Raw genomic sequence first — 26,420 nt, forward strand, 5'->3', positions numbered from 1 at the left:
TTCTTTGATTTATTGACGGTCTTTATTTATCTAGAATCTAGAGCTTTTGATTTGGTGTCATGATTGAAATAGGTTTTCTGTGCAAGGAATCAGGCATCTAGAACAGTTCTTCTGGATTTTGGTGGCATGGTACATTGGCTGTAGTCCAGGAGAGATTTACTGGATGGGCACTATTAAGATTCTATTTTTTAATTGACGTGCCGTTTCGGGATCTCGTTATTTCACATACAGTTAATTGATTACATTTCCTGTTTTGGACACTAAGCCTTCATTGATCAATTACAAGTTAATGAAAGATATGTTCAAAATCTTTCAGGACCAGGCCTAGCCTGTCATTTATAAAGTGTTGTGCGAATAAGGAGATAGCACATTTCACTGTAATCTCCATTCACTCAATGGCTTTCAAGAACTGCTCTTGCAGTATACGTTAAGGGGTTTATTTTCAAAAGTGAGAATTGTGTTATTCACAATGGAATTGCACATTTTGTGCCCAAAATAACACAGCCAAACAAATTGTCAGTTTTTCACAATTTCCCGTTTAGTGAATAGACCCTTTTAGTATTTAATGTCTAATTTTAAGACCATTATTCACATTTCAGTACTGCTGGGGCAAATAAACAAAACAAAAACTAAATATAAAAAGGACTCCAGGGAATTGCTTTATACTTCAGATTTCTACTTTACTTAAAATTAAAACGGTTTCCTAAATTTAGCCTGTCCTGCAGGTTTCTGGACCTTTTTAGAAATACTGGAACTAAAAAAAAAAAGAAAACTACCTGCTTCTTCCGTCTTCTGTACAACAGGAAATAGACAGGATATTGTGTCATATAGATGTATAGTTTTCTGAGGCACAATGAGGCCTGCTTCAGCAAACATTGTGTAAAACCTTTGTTCTGAATATTTTTAAATATGCTGTGCAATGTCAATAATTCTGCATTTGTTTTGAACATATCAATACATCATCCTTAAACCTTTGCGATCCCATGTCGGAATATATCCGACAAAATATATTACCTCTTGCGGTCCAATGTCGGATTTTCCCTGGAGAGTACCGCCGATGTGCACATTCGTGGCACCCGGCAAGGGGGATCGGTGGTACTCTCCAGGGAAAATCTGACATTGGACCACAAGAGGTGAAATATTTTGGCGGATAAATTCCAACATAGGATCGCAAAGGGTTAAATTACATTTTGTAGTTGACATAATCCAGGAACCTCAAAATTAACCCGCCATCCACAAAAATATAGTTCACATTCAGGGAGGGATATCCATCCTTACATTGGGTCGGTATACCAATCTATACATTGTCCTGGAGAAATTGCCAACACATGTATACATTACATTTATCTGAGTATGTCTTCCTGGTCACCCAAAATGGCATACCATAATAGATGGAGCACAGCCACCCCAAATGACGTCCTATAATTCATACACCCTGGCATTTGTGGATCTGCTTCAAACCTCCAAATGAGTCATTTTCACTGCTATGCCAATATCATAGCAGTAAATCCAAAGAAGGTCAAATCAATATATAGTTAAAAAACTTCATATGTATACACATTTGCCAGTTGTTTGGGTAGTGACAGGTACACTTTAATGTTAGCAAAACATAATAGGAAGTTGCATACCTCCCAAGTATCCATATTAAGGAAGGACATTCTATACTTTTGGCCCAAACCCATCTGTTCCTCTTTTCTACCCTAATGTCACTCTTTTTTGTAAGAGTTCAGTATTTTTTTGAGTGTCTAAGTGTATAACAGAGCTCCACAGCAATAATACTTACAGTAACGTGTCTTTAAACTACAAAAATTGTGTTAAGAGACTACTGTGTAAATACAATACATTGCTCTTGATTTTAGTTGCATTCATTGTTATTAGTAAACCTTTTCTGAGAACAGCTCTGCCCCGGCCACTACCACACTTACATCCCTAAATTTAGTGTTCCTCTTTGTTTGTTTGAAATGTTGGAAAGTATGAAGTTGTGGTTCATAACCAGCTAGGGGTTAACCATTTGCCCACCTTGAAGTAAAGGTTGGTAATTATCTTGATTAGGTATAGGGGTAGAGCTACCTGTGGTACAGATTGTGCTTGTGAAGGTTATAGCACGTTTAGGGACATTTTCCTACCATGTTGGAGGTGTAATACCAGGAAACAGAGATATCTGCTGGCATAGCTCTGCATTGCACTACTTCTTATGGCTGTTCAGGCCCTATGGACACAGCAAATGGTTTCATGTCTGACACCAGGTGTATCTGCCATGAAACATTATATTACATTCATCTGCCTGATAGTAAATGAAGATTCAGCACTGTATTAGGTATCATGGAAGTCTCAAATGTCTTTTTGTCCAGTATTTACAAAAATAAGGATTTGATTTTATTCCTAGTGAAAAAAAAATGTTGCGGTAATAATCATACAAAGGTACTTGACAAATGTTACCCAGAGTCTCCTAGTTTTAGATAATAATTGCGGAAAGTATAAATGACACAGCTTTTGATTCTGAGCAACCACTGCACTATTGGCTGTGCCCTCCAAAAATAGCAAATGATGCCTTATATGGTTGATGGGAAGCTTTTTTTTTCACAGCTATTTGCCTACATTTCCAGGTAGGTTGCCAGTTTCTGTTGTCAGAGCTGCACTCTTTTGAATATGACTGCCACATTTGCCCCTGATAACCCTGAGATTGGTAAACCTGATAATTTGGTTCAGATCAGGTGTATCTATGCTACAGAATTGAAGAGCGTTTTTTCTTTGTGGTTAGTATAATTTAATATATGATAATTATATATATTTAGACTTTTCTGTGATGTAACATTAATTCAGTGTGAGCTATTTGTGGACATTTTATGCTATGTAATTGTGTCTGTAATTCCACATCTGAAGATATTGTTGAGTTTTGGGTATACCTGTTCTTCCTGCTGCGCTGTGGTCCGCCATTAAGCCTTGAAGAGGATCATTTTAATGTTTTCTGTTCTAAAAAGGGGTCTATAGTACTAAAAGTGGGGCAATCACCGTGGGCACCAGTGGAACCAATTTTCCATTGGTGACTCATCCCCTTTAACATTTTCTATCACTTTTTAGAACACTTTGATAAATAACCATCTGTCTGCTTCTCCAAACATCTAGATAACCAATCGGACTGCAAATGACATAGAAATGTAATCTGACTATGTTTTTTGTCTTGGTGAGTTTATTGGATAGTGGTTAAACAAATCTTTAGGTTCAGCTGTCAGTGTTCTGATGGACTTCTGGAAATGGGTGACTATAAAGAAATCCTTATAATTGCCAATATGGATACCGCACTCTCCTGGATCCCAGGGTGCAACCGGGCCTGAGGTTGGCCAATCCTCACAATGTGATTTGCAAAAAAGTAATGATGGTCCAGTTGTGAGCCGAAACGTTGTTTCTATTTTATTCCAATAAATCTGCTCACTGGATTGAACTTGAGTGCCTGGACCAGCATTACTTTTTTAATAAAGAAATCCTTGTCGGTTACTAAGTACAGTGCTTGGGAATGTATATATTTGTGTATCCATGCTACCATGTGCCGTGCCTTATTGTAATGTATATAATGCTAGAAGTATGTGGTTTATAAGGTGGAAGCAGTGCCTACACCGAAATGGTTCTGCTTTGAAATCTACATAATACTATTATTCTAAAATGGTGCCTAATGTGGGATTTTTAACACGTGCCAGTAGATGTATAAACAGTCATGATTGAGTGAACAGTTTTCTTAGGTAGGGCTGAAAAAATCTTGTGTTCGATATAGACTTTAAAGGGACACTATAGTCTGAATTTGTTCTGGTGAGTAGACTCATTACTTTCAGGCCTTTTGCTGTAAACACTGTCTTTTAAGAGAAAATGCAGTGTTTACATTACAGCCTAGTGATAACTTCACTGGCCACTCCTCAGACGGCTGTTAGAGATCCTTCCTGGTCTCATGGCTGCCTAAAATGCATCCAAACATCCAGTGTCTCCTCCCTCTGCATGCAGACACTGAACTTTCCTCATAGAGATTCATTGATTCAATTAATCTCTATGCGGAGATGCTTATTGGCCAGGGCTGTGTTTGAATCATGCTGGCTCTGCCCCTGATCTGCCTCCTTGTCAGTCTCAGCCAATCCTATGGGGAAGCACTGTTATTGGATCAGGCTACCACTTCTGATGATGTCAGCAGATTGCTTATTTTTCTGAGGCAAACAGCATACAGAGCTACAGCTTCAGGCTTGAATACAGTAAGATTTTGCTATATTTATGGAGGCATTAACGGGGCCCAGGGTGGTTTTAGATGGTGGTTTTAACACTATAGTGTCAGGAATACATGTTTGTGTTCCTCACCCTATAGTGATCCTTTAAGGTGTTTTTGTAATGCCAAGAGCATTGACTGTTCCTTTAATAAATGGTGCAGTTGTGTTGAAAGAAAAGATAATCATAACATAATGCAAGTTCTGATGGAAATGCCCATTATATCATGGACGGTCTCTGTATTTATATGGTGTTACGTGTACTAATATTTCCATACAGTTCATGTACTTAAAGCAGAAAAAAATATATCAGATGCGGGATTTAGTGGGCAGTCAGGAGAATTAATTATTGGTAAGGGTTTGTTATTGCCAAGAATCCCATGATCTGTACTTCTATTATATGTGCAATCACTAGGCAACAGCATGTTGTGTTTTTTATCCGATAGATATCACTCCTTCCTGATCCTAGTATCCAAAAAAAAAAAAAAACCAGAAAGGGTATATTTAGATTGGATTCATTTATTTGGCGGGCAGATATCACAAGCCCATCTTTGGAGACCCCTGATCCAGAGTTATGCCACGTGATATGTTTTATGGACACATTTATGTAGAACAGGGGTAGGCAACCCTGGGCACTCCAGATGTCCTGGACCACATTTCCTTTCATGCTTTGCCAGCAATATGGTTGTAAGAGCATTATGGGAGAAGTAGTCCACAACATCTGGAGTGCTAGAGGTAGCCGGCATCTGATGTAGAAAATTATGTTCTAGCCATAAAAATGAACCAATGAACATACCTGTGAATTTTCAAAAGAAACTCTGATTCTGTTGGTATAAGTCCAGGTGTTACATTTTGATGTGGTCTGAAACGCTTACTACTTATGTTCATCTGGATGTTTTGCTTTGCGATTTTGTACAGTAACATGTTGACTGTCAGGCTTCACTGTCACGGGAAGAAGCACACAGTGTTAATAATAAGATTTGTCATGAAATCTGAAATTAGAGTTGCAGACTGTACCCATGAAACTTCCCAAATATTGACATTTTGCAACAAGGACAATAATATTTCATAAACAGAATATAAGCTGTAAGATGAGCTACAAATCACAAAGTAAGAATTCCAGTGTAACTCCCTTGGACCTTGCGGGACATGGTGCTGTTCTATGATCTTCTGAAATGATTTTGGAAAGGGACAGAAAGAGCAAGCGAGGCGGATACAGGTGAAAATTGTGCTTGGTTATTCCTTTTTAAAAAAATAATAACTAAATGTTAGTGCAGTACCCAGGCGATCCATGGTAAATTAATTAGCCTGGTGAGGGGAGGGGTAGGCTTTAGATGCCCGGGGTAGTGACATGACAGGCTGGAACAGAAAGATCAATAAAAAAGCACAAGGCCTTGTCGTGTTTTGAGTTCAGAGAAGGTACATGTAGTGAGGGCTTGTGCTATATTTTCTAGAATGATGTTATCTATTTTACAGAACCATGCTACAGTGCTTTTTATCTTTTTACATTACAAGATGTATCTGGCATAAGGAATTCGGATTCACTGGACTGCAGTGAGCATCAAGAGTAAGCTCTTGAGTATACCAGCAGAACTAAGCTCTGATATGTAGAACCAATATTATACTTCACATCTAGACTAGAGATGTGCACAAGTTGGTCTGAGGTTAAATTTGGTTATCTGATGATCACCGGGTCTGTCCATTCTGCAGTGCTACACATGGGCATCCCTGATGGCTGGTTAGGAGGACTGACTGACAACCCATCATTCCCATTCCCAGTGGCACTCATTTTGTCAATGGTGTACTCCAACTTGACCGTGCCTACTCTTCTGAGATATGCAGTGAAGAGCGTAGAAGGGCCCATCAGGACTGTTCTTTTAATCTATATTTTCGTATCTCCCAATATCGAGAGGTCTGTAAGTGGGACAAGGTGAAGGCAGTATGGGTTGTGTTAGTGGTGCCATTCATGTCACCGATCACCTGGCAGACCTCATGAAAAAAATGCCTGTCAGCTTGGTGTGCTTGTATGCCAACCAACAGTTATGCATGTCAGGCCACTCAAGGTAGACCATGAGCACAGAACTTCTAAAGCACTTTTTTATAGATAGAATTTTGGTCCTGAATTTGCGGGGTGCCCAAGGACAAACCCGAGATGTTCAGTGAGAAAGTGCCCCACTGAGTCCGGGCAGTTGGGTCTGTGTTTAAATGTGAAATATTGAATATAGAGAGCACAGTTTAGTAGAGAACCTTAGTACGGTGTTCATATATATTAAAACCGTAACCTTTTAAACATGAATATATGCTCATCTGTGATACCTTTGTTTATGATACAACTTTCACAAGCATGTAGACAAGTGATCTGTGCCTTGGTTTTTACAAAGGTCCTCTCTCCCGTTGCTTAACCCTTGTTAACTTGCCCTTTTTGAGCACCATGTTTGCCAATTCCCTACAAGTCAGGAAACCAATCTCTACGGGTGACCACTTAGACGACAACTATACTATTGGTTATGTCAGCAGTCTAGTGATGTATAAAATGTTGGAAAACCCACCTGCAAGTGGGGAACTGTAGGAATTTTCTGCCCATTTGATATAATGACGGGACCGTCAGAGTCTGAAATATGGTTTGTGGGGTGTTGAAATGTAAGGTTATATGTCAGTTCTAATGAACTGGGTGTGTCAGACCACAGATGGCAAGCTTATAAATAATTGATGTGATTTTTGTTTTAATATGTAAGGCTGCTTGTAATGCATTCATTAAATAAATGCTCCAGGCTGCAGTATACCCCTATCACTGCTACTTTTTATTGCATTATGTATTTAATGCACAAAAAAAGAAAAAAGGCAAAATTAGATCTCCCAACAGCTGAACATTCCAAATTTGGGACTTGTGTTTCAGGTTTGTTCCTTGTTGTCCTGCTGCAGTTTACAAGAGTAATGTCCTCCGTTAGAACAGCGAATGCCCAACACTACATTTACTCATGCTTTTTACAGATACCTGGGTTAATAAGCCCATACAAGTATTTTAATAGCGCTTTGCCCCTGGGTATTCCTAAGTTTAACCTGACATGTATGCATGCCCATCTAACTTGCTCGCTTGTTTGGGTGGGACTGGAACTTTTCCAGGATGCTATGCCCATAGCGGCTTGGGGGGGATGCAGGGGGCATCTTTAACTTACTGTGCTATTACTACAGGGCTACAACAGTGTCCCAGCTCTGTGAATTCACTTTCATGGCGTTCTGCTTAATACAGCTGTGTATTTGCAAAACTGGTGATGCTGTGGGCTGCAACTCCCATTAAATTCTGACTGGGACTGAATGGAGTTATTCAGTAGCCTTACCGGTACTCAGAAAATCTAAATGTTTGCCATTATGAACACCTCTGTAACGACACTGAATTCTTTAAGTCTGCTTCTACAGTGTTGCTCAACATTTTGTAACTCGCCATTTTAACAGCGAGGTTTCTTTTTATAGAAATCAATCTATGTATATTTTATTTATATAGAACTAATAGGTGTTTTTATCACTATACAGATTACATTACAGTACTGTAGTGTGTATATTTTATTTAGACAGCACTAATAGGCGTACTTTGCAAGTTAGGTTTGTATTACAACAGAGGGAGGTTCAGTAAGCTATACAGTGGGATGGGCAGAGTCAGAAGTGAACACAGTTGTCTAGACACCAATGCATGCGCGTATTTATAAAGGAACACTCCACATACCTAAAGCATTCAGCTTGCTGCAGTGTTTTCTGTGTGATGAGTGTGCCCTATGGTTTTTCATTTTACAAAAAGTTTAGATTTTAATTTAAATTGACAGTTTTATAATGTTACCTTTTTAATTACCCTGGCTGTCAATCAGACAACCGGTCATGTAACTCTCTGGTAGTTTAGCTCAGTGAAGCTAAACTCAAGACAAGAGGCAGGCAATTACTCAGAGCATCTGCTTGCGTATTAAATGCAATGCATGTTTTTATTTTGTTTTTTAAATTTGTGCAGTGGAGTGTCCATTTAATTTTCTCTGGTATGTACACAAAGAACACCAATGAAATAATTCATGGAGTTGGGACCTAAATTGGGACTATACACTATACACTTGGGAAGTATAGTAATGGCTAAAGTGGAACCATTTGCTTCTCTTTGTTTTTTTAGTCTAGCATTCCTATTGCCAAGTCTACATATGCATGTTTATAGTAGTGTGCATTCTTTTCATTCAATTGAAATAAGAAACAGATCATTGTGGTGAATTGAAAACCAAACGGTAAAATGTAGCTCCGAGTAGATAATTTGTGATTGTAGCTGAATTGGGGAATTCTTTGGGCCTACGTTTCCGACTCTTACATAGATGGACAGTTGTCTTTTTACATAGAAGAAAAATCCCTGATTGCTGCTAAGTACCAGTTGTTCCCGCTATGAAACCTCGGACTGATTTTATTTATTTGCTTTTTGTGATAGCCTTAGGCACATCCCAATCATTCCTGAATTTTTAAAATCAATGGAAGGCAATTTCGAATTTTTGCTATCCTTTCCAGGAAGTAATATTTTCTCACATTACCTCTTGGTTGTATACTCTCTAAATTCTATCTATTTTTATTGAACATACTCCCATAGTCAACTTTATTTTATCCCTTAATACCTTTTCTCTAGTATCTACAAAAATAACAACAAATGCCTTTTTGATCTCTTCACTGATTGGTAAATATCAGTGGTTTCACTAGTAAGACAATGCACATTTGAATGGACACAGTAATTCGGTAATTGATACTGTATTTGTTCTAAGTTCTAATAGTGGAGCTATGGGATTTAAAGGGACATACCAATGGTTTGTATTGAGTTTAGTCCACCTTTTTAGAACTTTACCTTTCCTTCCTTCTTGTGACACTTTTATACGTTTTCCAGTGCATGTGTATGACGTTGGACTCGCTGACTGACTAGATGTCCTAGGGCACAGTATTCTAAATGAAGGCTCACTAGGGGGGGGCACGATATATTGACATACGTATTTATAATGCTGATAATCAGAACAGTGTTTTGTAGTGTATTGGTTTGAGAGGTGTGAAATCCTGTGGTTTTTAGATGACAAACTGTCAACAAGTATAGCACCCTGGTCATTGTAATCTTATTTATTCTAAAAAGGACATTTACCATGCTTGCAACTCCACAACAGTGCAGACATTCAAGATGTCCTTATCTGAGCTCCTCCTCGTTCTCTCATTAGCACAGTGCAAGTGAGGATCCCTTAATGCAGACCCTGTAAATATCACACAATCTAGTAATTGCATCTGCAGATTTTACTGGTGGAGCCAGGGTTCATACGGCCCAATGGAACTCCCGTCAACGTACACTCCCCAAAGTGACTTTTTGTTATTTGTGTGTGTGAATGCCCAGAAAGCCATCAACGTGTTTCTTATTGTAACTATGATGTTCTCTCAACTTTTGATCTCTATCACCTGGTATCTTTTGGGGGTGGGGGGGAAAGATCCAATTATTGTTTTTTGAGTAATTTTGTATATATGTTTTTTATAGTAACTGGAAAGGAATAAATTGATTTTGAGTACCACATAATCTTTTATTCTAAAGTCAGATTAGCCTCTAAAAGCATTTCCTCAAACCTTTATTCAGACGACATTGACATTCCAAAAATCCCTACCAGCCATTTTGTTCATTACTAGCATTGATCCATCCTCAAAGAACAGACTATATGAGGACAGAGAGTAACCACAATAAATAAGCAGCAAATGAAATACGTTTAAGGATAGCCATCTAGTGCTTTTCAGAATTAAATGTAGTTTGAATGATTATACAAACAGTGGCATTTAAACTAAAAACAGAATACCTTTAGCATTAGTTTCTTCTGTTACCATGGATTCTTGGCAGGAATTGGCAGCAAGTCTTACAGAGTGACTGCTCCAGGAAAATAATCATATTGTTATAATTATGCTGCTATCTGTCTTTTATACGTAGTTTTCTTTGTGATCCCCCATGAATCTAAGGAATAGCTCCTCCCACGATCAATAGCATTTTTTCTCCTTAATAATGTTCCTCATCAGTGTCATTAATTGATGAGCTATTTGTGTTTCTACCAGCTGTGCTCGTAGGTCAATTAAAGGAGCACAGAGTAAGGTTGGAATTCCTCATTAGAATATTGTAATCCTAACCCATCCCGTACATTCTGTTCATGGCAGCTTGTTTATCAAGAGATATGCTAGTAAAAGCAGAATAGATACAGTTTGGGGTAGGCCACGTTCCTTGTTACTGTCAATACACTAAATTAAGTAATCTTTTTATAGCCTGCATCGGCCAGCACGATTTCACATTAGCTCAAAACACATTAGAATGGCAAGGTTTTAGATCATCAAATCAGGTGTGTTAGGTAGGGGCAGAAATCTAGAAAAGGCCATATTTTAGAACAGAGAATAAAAGATTTTAGAATAAATGTTGGATCTGGTCTCCGAGATGTCCCAAAGATTATTTTTTTTATTTTTTTGTAAGTCATTTGTAACATAAAGTAGACGGTTTCAAGAAACATCAGAAAAAATACATAATCATCCCGGTATATATTAATTGGCATAATATGAACATGGTATGAGTCTCACAAGAGTAAAGGTAGCAAAGCCAAAATCCAATAATACTGGGCTGTAGAACTCGTTCACAAAGAGTCATAGAACATCACAACGGCTCTCAATATGGCATTGAGCTATACAATGTATTTCAAGATATTTCTGTATATTTTTAGTTTTTCATGGTAAGCATAAATAAATACCACTATGATGTCCCAGAGTTTGAGCACTGATAAAATCTGAATCAATTTTAGCACATTGCTGAAGCCATATTGGCCAGAGAAAAAGGAGGTAGGGGACAGGGAGATCCTTGCATCAAGGAGCCTACGACATTTGTGGACTCAGAGTGTCCCTTTTAAAACATGTTATATGTGAGATGACTGGACTTGAGAAAGCATTCCCTGGAGGTACCAGGTCTCTGCCTGGGCTATGAATGCTATAACACTAGCCACAATGGATGCAAAAGGCATTAAAATAGCAACTACTGCTGAGAATCACCCCAGCTTTATTTTATATTTTATGGCAGAGGTATGGGATGTGTGTGAGTGTGTTTTTGTTGTTTTGTGAGAATGAGGAAAATATCTTTTAATTTTTTTTTCCTTTTTGCATTTTATCAAGCGAACCCTTCTTATATTCTATTTCTGGCTTTCAATTGATTTAGCTTTTTATTTTGAGAATATGAAGGCATCATTTTTGGCAATGCTTATCCTACTTGTCATTTTCAGTGTTTCACTTATGACTGCTTATGTATTCATTAAAGGGAGACTACTAACTAAAAGCAAACCCTATTTTTTTACATTCATTATGTAAAAAAATTAAAAATGGTTTCTAGGTTGTAAAGTGTTCTCTGGTCAGACCAGGAAGTAGACCAGTCATTTGGAGGCTCTCAATCTTCTTAGTGGAACTGACCTTATCCCTAAAACCCAACCCAGTAGAATGAATAGAACGGCTGCTTTATCTGATAGTAACAGCACTGGTTGCTATCTGCTTTACTTTTGGCTCCATTTATAGTAATGTGTTTACGCCACACAAATACCTTCTGGCAGAGAATAATATAGGTTCTTTCCTGATTTCAGACACTGAGTTGTCAGATTTATAACTCAATGATTTTACTAGCTGTGATGTTACAAACAGCTGTGTCTGTAAGAAGCATAAGCTGTTATGGTGCTTGGAGTGTCGCTTTAAGTAAATACCTTTAGACAAATATTGACCTAAATCAAAGAATGGTTCTGTGAAGTAGATAAAAGTTTCATAAAAACAGTATACCTCAGTAGCTCATAGTAATGATTATGTCCATCAGTGGCCTATTAAGTCTTATATTGGTTTCTTTTTTCAACTCCTATTACTTCCTACCGTAGATGGAGGATGAGACTAATCCAGCCGTGTAATATTATTTTGCATGTTACTGCTTTTAAAATGTGACGAGCCATGTACCTGTTGAACAAAAGGTGTTGTATACTCCAGATTTGATGCAGAGGTATGTCTATATAGACAACAATAGGATGTTGGCATGTAGGTTCAAGCATTTAAATTGCCAGGATAATGGATAATGGTGCAATAGGTACTCAAAGATTTCTATTTTGACTTGAAGGCCTATTAATTTCCTTATGATCACTACATTTCTCCACATTCTGGCATGGCCGACAGGAACATTTATCCAAAACAAGGTCCTTCCAGTGGGGTGCTAGATGTCACTATAGAATCTTGAACACGTTTGTGGAATACTGGTTGAAATAAGGTATCTAGAGCTCAGGCTTGTAACATATTAGATTGAAAAAATGTCTTATTCAAATTTATTGAATTAAAAGACGTATCTGCAGCTAGATTTGTGATGTGTTTGTTGATAATAGCAGGCCTATTCACTAAAGTGAGAAGAGTTGGAAATTCGAAGTGCTTTTTAAATTTATGGGCAGGATTCCCAAACTGAAAACAGAAATGGTAATTTTTCTAATTCGGCTATTTGGGACTAAATTTTGAAGTTCACTTTGAATTCCTGGACGCTCTCGCTTTAATGAACAACCCTGTAGATGTCTAATGCTGGATCTCGAGACGTGGAAAGTCTTAGCAAGTCTTCCTTTTGACATCTATTGATGGAAGATGCCCTGAGTTTCGTCTTGTTATTTAGGCGCAGAAGTATTGACAAATATATGGGACACAATGCGTGTTTATGATTTAATACACTCTGTTTGTGTGGACTGCTGTGTAATGTTTCAATGCCTTTGTTTTTCCACAGCTCTTCCGTGAAGTACGAATTATGAAAGGACTTAACCACCCAAACATTGGTGAGAGCGTGAGCCTTGTCACATGTATTACTGTCTTGCCAATTCTTTTTCCCATTCCACCGTTCAGTACCTCTGGCTCCCTTTCCCTATTTTCACCATCTCCTTTTCTCTCACAGTGAAGCTGTTTGAAGTCATCGAGACAGAGAAGACACTATACCTAATCATGGAATATGCCAGCGGAGGTACACTTGGCCATGTGCTTGTTTTACCTTGTTTTCTTTATGATCTTATGCTCTCTCCATTGCTGTACCTGGCTATATCTTTTTGTTTCCACTGTATCACACCCCCAATTCTAACCCTGAACATTTATACTTTCCATTATTCTCATCTCCTCTGTTTCTCACCCACATTACATCCCTCTCCTTTCTCTTTGTCTCTCTCAGGCGAGGTATTTGATTACTTAGTGTCTCATGGTCGTATGAAAGAGAAAGAAGCTCGGGCCAAATTCCGACAGGTGAGCAGGTGTCTCCTTCCTATTTGCTTCTCTCTCAGTGTCCCCTAACTGTCCTCTCCACTCTGCGCCGTAGGCAGCCGTTACGTACGCGGGCCTCTTTGTGAGTCCTTGTATGCTCCAGGCTTCGCGTCTTTGTGTGTTTGTCTCTTGTTTTCCTCGTGTTACAAACGTAGAAGGTTAAACCTCACACCTTGGTGTTTGCAGAATGCCAGGCTTCACATGTTCTCTGTTGTTCTGATAGGAAATGAATGCTGGGTTCTGAAATAACCTGGTACCCTAAATCAGTATTTTATAGAAGGCCAAAGTGGTAGTTTAAAAGTGATGAGATAAATGTGTGAGCTCAGCTTCCTTCTCAGTGATATAAATAGTATTGCAACAGAGTTTAAGTGAACTGATAATAAACATATCTACATGCATGTGAATGTGTCCCTTTATTATTAACTTGAATATTGCCTCCCTACAAATGTTGGTCAAATGCTGTCACCCCCACCCCAGTAATATGGGTAATAGGAACATTGTTACAGTACAAGGCAGGAAGAGAAATATAAATAGTCATGATGTGTTAACCTCTTCTTGACAAGTGATTAGGCAAATCCTTTAATGCCACGGCAGTTTTGGGAAATATGTCCTGAAGGGTTTATTATTGCATCCCCCCACCTTTTTATTTTTTAAAAATCATTTTCTTTTTTTTTAGGTAATTTAAAGTAACATTTATAATGTACTATACTGTCTTTTTGGTTTTATGATCTTGTAAATAATTTATATCATATTTAAAATGTAAATAAAGCCTATTTGATTATAAACTATATATATATATATATATATATATATATATATATATATATATACCGTATATATATTAACAATGAAAGCTTGGCACTCTCCTTTCAATATATAATATAAGAAAGATCTTGCCTGGATGCTGTATCCACAATCGTCCAGTATGTAAAATAGGTAAAAACGGGATGCACTCACAGGTCTTCTAAATCATGAAAATAGTGTTTTATTCAATAATACGATGCATATAGAAATCGATCGGCGTTTCGACCCTGCCGGGTCTTTTTCAAGATTCATCTCTATATGCATCGTATTATTTAATAAAACACCATTTTCACGATTTAGAAGACCTGTGAGTGCATCCCGTTTTTACCTATTTATATATACATATATATATGTGTGTGTATGTATGTATATATATATATATATATATATATATATATATATATATATATATAATTTTCACAAAGCATACTTGGATTAGTCATCTATAGTTTATGATGACAGGGAGTTTTGTAGCTGTGATCCCTTTAAAACAAATGTTTATGCTGTATGTCAACATGTTACTCCAAAACACAAATATAAAGAAGTCTGCAATGAGCTGTCAGCTGCAGTATTGGTCTTTGATCCGTGATGCTGACGTCATAGTGACGTTAAGTGACAACAGTACATCCATAGATTTCAGTGACACTGCAGCTGCACTATGGTTATTTAGTTGTGTAGAGAAACTTGTCTTAGTCTGATAGATAAAACTAACAGGACCCTATGTTACTGCTCTGTAGTAAACAATACGTCACCTGGGTCTTTATCATTGCAAAACAAAAATGTAAATTTGTGATTTAACCAAGTCTACAGAAATGAGGAAATATCCCCAATGGGTTCTAGCTCAGTAGGTTAGTAAGTTCAACCAAAACAGATTTTGTTTTCAATGCTAAACATCATCACACAATGGAATTCTCTAACATTGCTACCATTAACTGGTCTATCATTAATACAATAATACAAAAATACAATAATGTATTAATAAAAGTAAAAATCTGATTTATCTGATGCACGTTATTTAGTAAACAATTGGAGAAAAACAGAGATGGGTTTCTGCCGTTATTCCATCATTAACCTAATCAACTTTAAGTTATGTTTTGGAGTTTTTTTTTTTTATCTATCAGTGACTATAGTTTGTGGGTAACCTATCCAGTGCAGAAAAAAAAAAAAAATAATGGGATTACGTTCACAACAGCGGCCCTTTTGAACCCAGAAAGAAATGACATTACTGTGTATATCCTGTTTATGGCTAACATTGGCAGGTTCTATAGCCTTGCAGAGCATTGTGGGAAATGTAGTTAACCAACATCTGACATAGTGTATGAGTACTTGGCAGTCACTTGATTTACTACTTGAAGGTATGTTAAACTTTAGGTCAGAGTTTACAAAGTTGTTGCTCCCATATATTGGAAGGAAGTGGAGATGTTGGTCGTCCTGCGTCATTATCTGCTGTTGCTGCTGATGTTTGGAATTAGCCAGAGGTTTAGGAAAAAAAAAAAGTTAAGCCTTTGAACTATGCACTAACTTATTTTATAGATAAACATTCACAAATAGCTTGTAAATTATAAGTAAGAATGACTTCTAAAGAACTCTTTAGGAAGTAACATCAGTGACTCAATGCACATCAATCAATCAGTACCTGATTGTGTTGTAGTAATTAGGGTGTATCAGGAACATTCTCTGTAGAGACACATTTAACCCTAAAGGCGAGGATATTAAGATGGTAAAGCTTAAAAATGTCCCATTAGCTCTAACAAAGCATAATAATGGTGGAATAAGAAAGTGTTTACTTGTGGGATTGTGTCCTGGGAATCGTGTTTAACTTGTTCAGGGGTAGGTTGATGTCTATTAGCTCAAGGGCAAAGTATACAAATATAATATGAACAGACAACTGAAATCTAGGCCAGTCCCATGTTATATACACAGTAATTAATAGGGTCTACAGCAGCCCAGCAGGAGCCATGGCTGTATTTTGTTTCAGATCCACCTGGTGGCAGATTGTAACATTGCAGGTATGAAAATTGCTGCTGACACCTGCTGGGCCAAAATGTTTTAATTTCAAGAATCTTAGGTGTCTCAGTCTCTTTGCCCCTTTCATTCTACCCCTGCCGTGGTTTGCCATGCTTATGGCTATAATAATGTCTAATTGTCTAATTCTAATTGTTCAGATCAATCTGTATGTGTGTAGCCTGGCTGCCTTTGTTTATGTGTTCTTTGTTGTCCATAGGTAGTTGGCTGATTATGTCTATATGGCTTACTCTGTCTGTATTTGGCTGTGTTTGTGAATTCCATATCATATGTTTGTCTGTCTGTCTATATCTTGTTGACTATGTCTATATTTCCACCTATCTCCTTCTGTCTCCTGTTGACCTATGTGTTATGTGTTCTAGATAACCTTTCTGTTCCATACCATTATATTATCTCCTGTTGGCTTTAGTTATGTGTTCTAGGTTATCAATGTCTTCCATACCATTATATTCTATCCTGTTGGCTTTAGTTATGTGTTCTAGGTTATCAATGTCTTCCATACCATTATATTCTATCCTGTTGGCTTTAGTTATGTGTTCTAGGTTATCATTGACTTTCATACCATTATATTATCTCCTGTTGGCTTTAGTTATGTGTTCTAGGTTATCATGGACTTCCATACCATTATATTATCTCCTGTTGGCTTTAGTTATGTGTTCTAGGTTATCAATGTCTTCCATACCATTATATTCTATCCTGTTGGCTTTAGTTATGTGTTCTAGGTTATCAATGTCTTCCATACCATTATATTCTATCCTGTTGGCTTTAGTTATGTGTTCTAGGTTATCATTGACTTCCATACCATTATATTATCTCCTGTTGGCTTTAGTTATGTGTTCTAGGTTATCATGGACTTCCATACCATTATATTATCTCCTGTTGGCTTTAGTTATGTGTTCTAGGTTATCATTGACTTCCATACCATTATATTATCTCCTGTTGGCTTTAGTTATGTGTTCTAGGTTATCGTTGACTTCCATACCATATATACTCTGCAAACTATGTTTATGTGTGTTTGGGTTATCTATAGGACCCTACTTTCTCTGTTTATGTTTTTGCCAAAAAATAAAACTCTATATTCAATTTTTTGTGTGTTACAGATCTGTATGTCTCAGCTTTCTTTGTTTCCTGACGTCCTCTGTTTAAATTAGTTCCAGGTCTTATATCTGTATGACTTTGCTTTCTCTGTCTATGTATGTTCCAGGCTGTATATATACGACTCTGCATTCTCGATATCTGTGTGTTCCAGGCTATTTATATAGCTTTGTTTCTGAGTGTTCCTGGCTGGTTGTATAGCTCTTCAGTCTCGGTTTCTGTGTGTTCCAGAATATATAAATAGCTCAGCATTCTTTGTTTCTGTGTATCCAAGCTAGATTCACAGCAATGCATTTTCTAATTTCCATGTGTTCCATGCTATTTATATAGTTTCATATTTTCTGCTTATGTGTATTCTGTGCTGTCTCTAAGTCTTTGCTTTTTCTGTGTTTCTGTGTAGCTATATATCTCTGCTTTCTCTGTATCTATGTTTTTGTGGCTAGCTAGATATCTCTGCTTTCTCTGTATCTCTATGTTCATGGCAAGCTATATACCTCTGCTTTACATGTTTATCTGTGTTCCAAATTATTTCTAAGTCTCCCATACTGTCTATATGGTTAATTTTCTATGTTTATTACCATTTTATAGCAATCTATCCATTGGGCTTGATGTGTTTCTATCTCTGGCTAACTGTTCTTATATCATGCTCGTGTGTGTATTAATCTGTGGTTACTTGATTTTTTGGTTGATAATTCTGTTTGTTTTTTCTTGCTTACTGTTGATTTTTCCTGCATATTACCTCTATCCTTTTGCTAATATGCCTTTCTATGTATGGTTGTCCCTCTAAGATACCCTGACACAGTGACTCAATGCTCTGCGCACATCAAGGGTCTCAGCCCATGTATTGCTTCTAGAAGGACACATCCCATAATGCTCTGCTAGCCTTTAGTATCTTGGAAGCTATAGTTAGTCTGGGGATTTCCTTTTTGGTCATTCTGTATCTTGCCTAAGGAATGTAACTGCCACAATGCAGAGCTAGAGGTTTCCTTTCATTCATTCTGGCTTACTGCTACACCCCATTACATACCCATTGGGCTGTTAACTAAAATGTGGAGAACTGATGGGGATATTGCAAATTGCAGGTTACTCACTAACATTTAAATTGTCAGAAATTCCAAGTGAACTCCATGTGTATAAAATTTAGACCAAAACAGCTGTACCAAAGCCATAGTTGACTTGGAGAATATATTTGATATTTTGTCCTTCCATTTGAAACCCTTTACCCGTTCTCCAGAGTTTCTATTTAATATAAAATACCATCTCCTTAGCCCTTTAAAGCAGACACGTCACATTAAATAAAACACTGAAAACCACTTATAACTTGTATTAACCTTTTTTTCATCTGAGGATTCATTCTCTTTTAAATTGTACATTCAAAATGTAGCAAAGAATATCACATTCTAGTTTAAGCTAGGCACGGCTAGGGCACACAATACAAATGAGGAGAACGGGAACTTGTTTCAGATGTTCAGTGGCAGACAAAGGGCAAAATTCACAGTGGTTGACAAGAAGTCACGATGGAGGCGCCCAGTTGCTGGTTAGATGTGTGAGTTTCTACATTTAATTTTCAGACCTCACAAAAACATGTTTACTATATAAAGATACATAAAGACCTTGCACACACACAGTTTGGAGATTCATAACCTTTTAGAACAGTACAACACTTTTAAAAATCACCCCAAGGCTTATCATTGTCATCTTACACTTTGCTCTTACACTGACAGACTGCATCTCCAGTTGCACTTCACAAACATCTGCAGTCCCGAGGATACACATTTCTGTCTTTTATCTTGGGCAGCCATTTCTTCCACTTCTTCACAAACTATTGAACAATGACCATGTATCTCCAACATAAAACTGTTGGAAGAATACTTTCCACCACTGGTTTTCTTGTTCATTTAACACACATTCTCTTCCTTTCACTCCCACTGCCCTTTCTCATACAATGGTCTGTTCACTAAATCTTGAATTTGTTATAGGAAATTTGATTACTTTCATTCAGCTCAGTTCTTTGCAATTCGTGTGATGAAACTTGTCTCTTGTTCACTTTATATACCGTACTCTCAACCACACAGAAGGCTCAATGAGCCAAAATTGTCCTTGCTCTGTTTATCAAACAAGTGTAGAGAAAAGACTTGCAGTTCAAATGTAATTGATTTGTGAATATCTGCATTAGTAAACTAATGTTTTACATAGCAAACGTTCAGCTGAGATTGCTGGGTTTCTAAAACGAATGCTGTTCGGCTCTTGGAAATAGACGACAAAGTATTTCTCTCTCATAATCAGGCGCTGTGCAGATAATCTCTCCGCTACACGTCTAGTGTACTCGCTTGTTATATACATGTACCATATCTTTCACGTTGACATATTTCTTTCTACTCCTCCCACACAATGACTGTCTACGTCTACTCTCACAGATTGTCTCTGCTGTTCATTACTGTCACCAGAAGAACATTGTTCATCGAGACCTTAAGGTGAGATACATTTCCAACTTTAATATTTTTAATTTTTTTTTTTTTACCCTCTGTGTATGTGAATTCTATTGATTATTATTCAGTCCTTTTACCTAATACACCAAATTATTGTTGTAACTTTATCCAGCCATATTTCTAAACTCCTAAGATATTGTTTCTCTGCTCTCTTGCAATCGTTGCCCTTTAGACTTCTTACTATCATACTTTTCTTGCTGTGTTAGGCTGAGAACCTCCTGCTCGATTGTGATGCCAATATAAAGATTGCAGACTTTGGGTTCAGTAATGAATTTACTCCGGGTGGGAAGCTGGACACTTTTTGTGGGAGCCCCCCCTATGCAGCTCCTGAGCTTTTCCAGGGCAAGCGGTACAACGGACCTGAAGTGGATGTCTGGAGCTTAGGGGTTATCCTTTACACGCTGGTCAGCGGATCTTTGCCTTTCGATGGACAGAATCTCAAGGTAAAGGGAAAGAAGGGGAATTTTGGAAGAGGTAGAACGTGAGGTGTTGGAAGATGTTAAACGTTTTATGTTGTGGTAGCTACGGTCCTTTAATGTATTTGTATTTTCAGTCCTTTATACTCCTCAATTAAGATATTTGTGGGATATCCCTCTAAGCCTATGACACGTTCACTTTTATTATGTGCTTTGAGGACATTAATTTGGGAAATGGCAATCCAGTCTGTTCATGCTTCTGCCATCTAGTGGCATGAGAGGGGTTTTGTCAGACTATTTTTATTTCATGCATTCTGATGGTAATCATTTTTTTTTTTTCTTCAGGAGCTACGAGAGCGTGTCCTCCGTGGGAAATACCGAGTCCCGTTTTATATGAGCACAGACTGTGAGAGTGTTCTGCGGAGATTCTTGGTGCTAAATCCAAACAAGAGATGTACTCTAGATGTACTTAAACCTTATTAAAATTTTTTTCTCTTTCCTTAGAGTATCTCATGGTCAAACAACCTGCTTTCTTTTCCATCCATGCTGATTATCCTTATGATCATTTCTTGCAGCAAATAATGAGTGACAAATGGATGAACATTGGTCATGACAGTGATGACCTTAAGCCGTATAAAGAGCCAGAGGAAGACCATGCTGATCCCAAGCGCATTGGTGAGGGCGGCAGAATCCGTCTCTGGTCATTAGTGAACACTAAATTGTTGTGATCCCAAACGCTAAATAATTTTAAAGGCAATAATCTTATTTTGATGATACTTGGTGTCCATTCTAGGCACCCTACTCTGAACTTTGGTAATCTTTGGGCCTGAACGAGTTCCACAGTCTCATTCCCTTGGGGACAAAACCTGTCCAAAAATAAATAACACTATCTACAAACATTTCTCCATGATCATCAAGTGGTGTTCTAACATGAGACTACCATCATTTTGGTAATGGAGTCAGGCAAGGGGCTCTATGACATCTCACTAGCCAGATATTAATATTTAAAAAATATTTTTAGGAAATATAAAACAAAACAAAACAAAACACAAGAGTGCCTGAAACTTTATTTCAGCATAAGCTCTGGAACACATTTTCCTTTACATCAACAGTAGGCATTTGGCTCTTATTCCAGAACTACATCACAGAATTAGGTTTACCATAGCTGTCATAGGATTATAGAAATTGTAGTTTCTCAACAGCTTGAGATTCACGATTTGCTTATCAATGGCCTAATTTTAATGTTATTTTAAAATAAATAATTGTGAAAATTTACAGAACCCATCTCACCTGTTAAAACTATGTTCCTCAGATTGCTGCCATCTTGTGTTAAATTATATACTTTATTGAAGTCAGATCTATGCTATAATAAGAGTTTCTTTTCCTTTGAATTGTCACCCTTTTGTGGGTGACATTAATTGCCTTCTGGTGCCTTTGAAGAATGCATTTGATGGAACTCTAAATAAAATAATTAAAAAAGAATGGGGTTTAAAAAGATTACAAAAATTCAACTCCTAGCAATCTTTTAGAACACAGCCCCACTAGAATGTGACAGTTGCTTGTTAAAGGGGAATTCTTGTCACTGTAGCCTTGTGTGATCAAGCTTTCTATGTTGTAGATGTTGTTAATTTTACATTTCCTTGTTCTGTGAAAATAAATAAAAAAATAAATCCATCTACATCCTTGGCTGAAAAGCAACAGTGGGTGGGGAATGACTAATTAGTCTGATTTGAGGTTTGAAATGCAGTTCCTGCTGGAGGAGGGGCACAGCATGCTCCATCTTATAGATCTCTGTGTGTCATCTAGCAACCTACAGAATTCCTTTAATTAGAAATGCCATCGACCAGTACCTTCCGCTGCTCTCTGCCCCTGTACGGTAGACTTTATCATGCCAACAATGGACCTTATTCGTGTCATGATTTAAATGACGCAGAACAAAACATTAGGTTTGTCATCAATTAGTGTAATAATGTTTCCACTTTGATGCAGGATGCTTGCAAATTTAGTAATTTGTTTCATTGAGAACACCCCTCATGGGGTGCCCGAAGGGTTTTTGGTTCCAATGATTATGCCAACAAAGGCCGTGATTTAATATTTTTGAGTAAACTCTCTTAAATTATATTTTTTCAAAATATAAAAATATCCAAATATATCATATATAAAAATGTATTCTAAAAAAAATTACAGAATAAAATATATATCATAATTGTAAACCGTGTTAAAAGTTCTTCCAAAAATATTAAATCATTTGCAAATATTAAACAGGAGATTGAAGTATTGCCAAAGGAATTCCAATTTTTGCATTACGGTACTATCCACTATTTTTTTTTCTGCTCAGTTATTTTGGCCTGATGTGAAATTTCCATTTAAGTTCTTGAGTACCGGTAATTCCCAACTAAATAATTAAACCCAACAGGGTGTATTCGGTAAACATCCCATTGTGGTGAGCTGAAAAATGAATTGCTACATTTAGGCGAAAATAGCCAATATAGAAAAATAGGTCAATGGTTTAACACCCGACAGGTCCAAAGCACACATTGAGGCATTAATTAGTAAGACATCAATGAGATCATTGCTTTGTTTAATTTACAAAAAGACAAACATTTACAAAAGATATATCATTGCAGGCTCTGGTAATTATAATTTCTATATTTTCTTTTTTCTGCCTAGAAATCATGTTAGATATGGGTTACTCTCGGGAGGAGATCAAAGATGCTCTGAGCTCAAATAAGTACAATGAAGTAATGGCTACCTACCTGCTGCTTGGAAGGAAGGCTGAAGTGAGTTCCCAACAGATCATACTAGAGGGGGGCATTCTTAAAATCCTAAATGTTTGTGGACTGCATTTCCCATGATGCTCAGCTGGAAATGGTAGCTCACAAACTTTTGGAAGGCAAAGCTTAGCCCACACTCTGACTGCTCAATCATATGATAATGTTCTTCAAAAATATGATGAACTCTTCATATTTCCCTCCCCTAGAATGAAACGGTGGATTCTCGAACAGACAGCACACTTTCCCTCTCTCGTTCTCGAGTCACCTCAGATGTCACCAACGGTGCCACCAAGTCCTCTTCGAGTCACAGCAAAAACCAGCGTGGCTATCAGAGGCAGAGGAGACACAGTGACTTTTGTGAGTTTATTTTACTCAGACTGGTATCACTAATCTATCTCTCCTGCTGGGTGACATAAGTACACTGTTAAAATGTATTAAGAGAAGGATGACCTTGTTCTTTGGGTTACCGCCCTGCACTCTCCGTTTGGAATTAGTTTGAACTGATTCCCCAGTGCAGTCTTACTATAGCTCATTGGATTCATTATTATTTATTATTTATTATTGCCATTTATATAGCGCCAACAGATTCCGTAGCGCTTTACAATATTATGAGAGGGGATTTAACTATAAATAGGACAATTACAAATAAACTTACAGGAACAATAGGTTGAAGAGGACCCTGCTCAATCGAGCTTACATTCTATAGGAGGTGGGGTGTAAAACACATTGGGACAGGAATTTGCAATCAAATAAGGTGGGCTGCCCTTTAGGAGAGGGCAAGAGACAGGTATGTGAGGTAAGGGTTAGTCTTGGAGGCCATAAGCTTTCCTAAAGAGATGGGGTTTTAAGGCACTTCTTAAAAGATGCAAGACTAGGGGAGAGTCTGATGGCGGTAGGCAGGCTATTCCATAGGAAGGGAGCCGCCCGCGAAAAGTCCTGCAAGCACGAGTTGGCTGTACGGGTGCAGACAATGGACAGGCGGTGGTCACGGGCAGAGCGGAGAGACCGAGAAGGGACATACCTATGGATCTGTGAGGAGATATAAGAGGGGCTAGAGTTGTTCAGTGCTTTATAGGTGTGAGTTAGTACCTTGAATTGACTCCTATATATACAAGTCTACGGTGCTGTGCTCATGGGAAAGCATAGAAATCAAAGACTATAGAGAGTTATATATTTATTTGGTAATATATTTATTTTGGGAAGTTTAAATCCTACATAAGTCGCTAAGTTCAGGATAGAAATGCATTATTAGTGAGTTCAGACAAGCTCAAAACACTCGCCATTATGTGCATGCACGCAAGACTGGTTCTCCTAGCTAATATCAGGAGTGGGCAAGAGGAATGGGCTATTTAGACTGGCCACAGTGAAATACTGTACTTCATTAAACGGATAGTGTATGTACCATAACTACTGTAGCTCACGTTAGGGGGTTTTAGTGCACCAAGTCTTTAAGGGCCATCAAGGTCCCATTACGCTTCCTTTTGTTGGATAACCGGTTAACTTGGCACAGAAAGGATAATTTTAAAAATAAATAAAGATCAATATAGGGGCATTTGTTTCTGATCTATTCTATTGATATAGTTATGTTTATATCTCTATATTCTTCTGTCTACTCACAGGTGGCCCTGCCCCTGCTCCTTCGCAGGCCAAGCGGAGCCCCCCAGGGGTGGGAGAAGAGGGGACAGTTGGTGAGCGCCTTGCCCCCAGGAGGGGCAGTGGTTCAGTGGGTGGGAGCAGCCGGCCTCCCCCACCCTCTAGCCCCATGGTTAGCCACGCTCACAATCCCAACAAGGCTGAAATTCCAGAACAGCGCAAGGAGGCTCCTCCCACAACAGTAAGGACATGCCTAATTTTTTTATTTTTCTTTCTTAAAATCCTATAGTAACTATTAAAGGGTTACTCCGAGCACCATGACCACTTCAGTGATTTGAAGTGGTCATGGTGCCTGAAGTCTGTATGTGCAGCGTTTCCCTTTAAAACACCCCTCTGCTGCTGTAGGTTGAATTAGGGTGTCATCAGTCAGCTGGCTAATGTAAATTCTGTGCCACTTTCTTTACACAGAATGACAGTCGTTGGCTGAGAGTGTTCAGCTGACATTCCCAGTCAGTGAATTCCGACCCTTGTGGCTTCCAGCTTCTGCAGCTCTGCAGAAGCAGGAATCACGTCACTGGACTACCAGTGAGCATCAGAGCCCGGTGGGGCTCCAGGTAAAAGAGTAAACTGTTGACAAACTGTACGCCTCATTAATGGGGAACCGGCCATGGTACTCCTGGTATCATAACCACTACTGCTTTCTGTAATGGTTACGATGCTTGGAGTAACCCTTTAAGTTTTCTGGAAGTCCGTTGTACCTATTTTCTTCTAGATCACAAATGGTCAGTAAGCATCCCAGAGGGTGTTTTAGCCCTTTATTATTTCATTAGTTATTACATTACATTGTAGTTACTGCAGTTTTTTCACCAACACATGCTTTCTGCAATGGTGTGGTGAGCATTATTGGAGAACTGAGTATATCACAGGGCACTATTTTGGGGTAGAGGAGAAAAAGGTGGTGGTTTATTTTTTTTATCATATCTAATGTATCAGGAGAAAAGGGGAAAGGGAAGTGTAAAAGCTAAAATAAAATGGAAGTAAACAACTTTTTAAAACCAAAATATTGATCTGACAGCTGATTTACAAAGTTTACACCAAAAAGATACAAATTACTGTTTAGTGAATAAACCCTGTAGACATGCCTCCCTATTTGTTGCCATATTTACTGTTATTTAAAGTCTATCATTTAAAGCCACATCCATCACATCAGCCAGTATCGCTTCCAGACCACCCATGCTTCCAAAGGACTGCACCATTCTACTTTGCACCATTCTTGTCTGTATCCCACACTGCAAAAATATTGTTTAATCAGTTTACAATGTGAACTGTACCACTTCTCAGATTAACACGCCTCCAGGTGTTATGGGCCGCAGGAACACGTATGTTTGTACAGATCGCCACGGCTCAGAGCGTCACTCCCTACTCCATAACGGAAAAGAGAACAGGTAATTTGTCTAGTTACTTTCTTTGAACTGGATTTAATATCTATGGGATCTATGGAAGTCACCACTTTTTTGTTTAATATAAATAATAATAAATAAAATATTTGGAAAGTTTCTTAAATCAAGGCCTTTGTTATTAGAAATTCCATCAATGATCTCAAATTATCTGGGTGGGATAGAATAAACATTTTGCATTTGTTTGAGATATTGATATGAATAATTCAGT

The 26,420-nt window shown here is 37.9% G+C and overlaps 1 protein-coding gene across 2 annotated transcripts in view; it reads left to right on the top strand.

The window, feature by feature from the left end:
* Nucleotides 1-26,420, top strand: part of MARK4 (microtubule affinity regulating kinase 4) — a 38,240-nt gene that overhangs the window by 3,589 nt on the left and 8,231 nt on the right. For both annotated transcript variants that reach the window (XM_063431742.1, XM_063431741.1), the window contains exons 4-14: nucleotides 13,036-13,084; nucleotides 13,201-13,266; nucleotides 13,468-13,538; nucleotides 19,898-19,954; nucleotides 20,176-20,412; nucleotides 20,731-20,850; nucleotides 20,961-21,060; nucleotides 23,056-23,165; nucleotides 23,366-23,516; nucleotides 24,779-24,993; nucleotides 26,094-26,197. In XM_063431742.1, the coding sequence (XP_063287812.1) occupies nucleotides 13,036-13,084; nucleotides 13,201-13,266; nucleotides 13,468-13,538; nucleotides 19,898-19,954; nucleotides 20,176-20,412; nucleotides 20,731-20,850; nucleotides 20,961-21,060; nucleotides 23,056-23,165; nucleotides 23,366-23,516; nucleotides 24,779-24,993; nucleotides 26,094-26,197 (1,280 nt within the window). The remainder of the gene's footprint in view (nucleotides 1-13,035; nucleotides 13,085-13,200; nucleotides 13,267-13,467; nucleotides 13,539-19,897; nucleotides 19,955-20,175; nucleotides 20,413-20,730; nucleotides 20,851-20,960; nucleotides 21,061-23,055; nucleotides 23,166-23,365; nucleotides 23,517-24,778; nucleotides 24,994-26,093; nucleotides 26,198-26,420) is intronic.

This window comes from Pelobates fuscus, chromosome 9 (assembly GCF_036172605.1).
Source record: "Pelobates fuscus isolate aPelFus1 chromosome 9, aPelFus1.pri, whole genome shotgun sequence".
Taxonomy (NCBI): domain Eukaryota; kingdom Metazoa; phylum Chordata; class Amphibia; order Anura; family Pelobatidae; genus Pelobates; species Pelobates fuscus.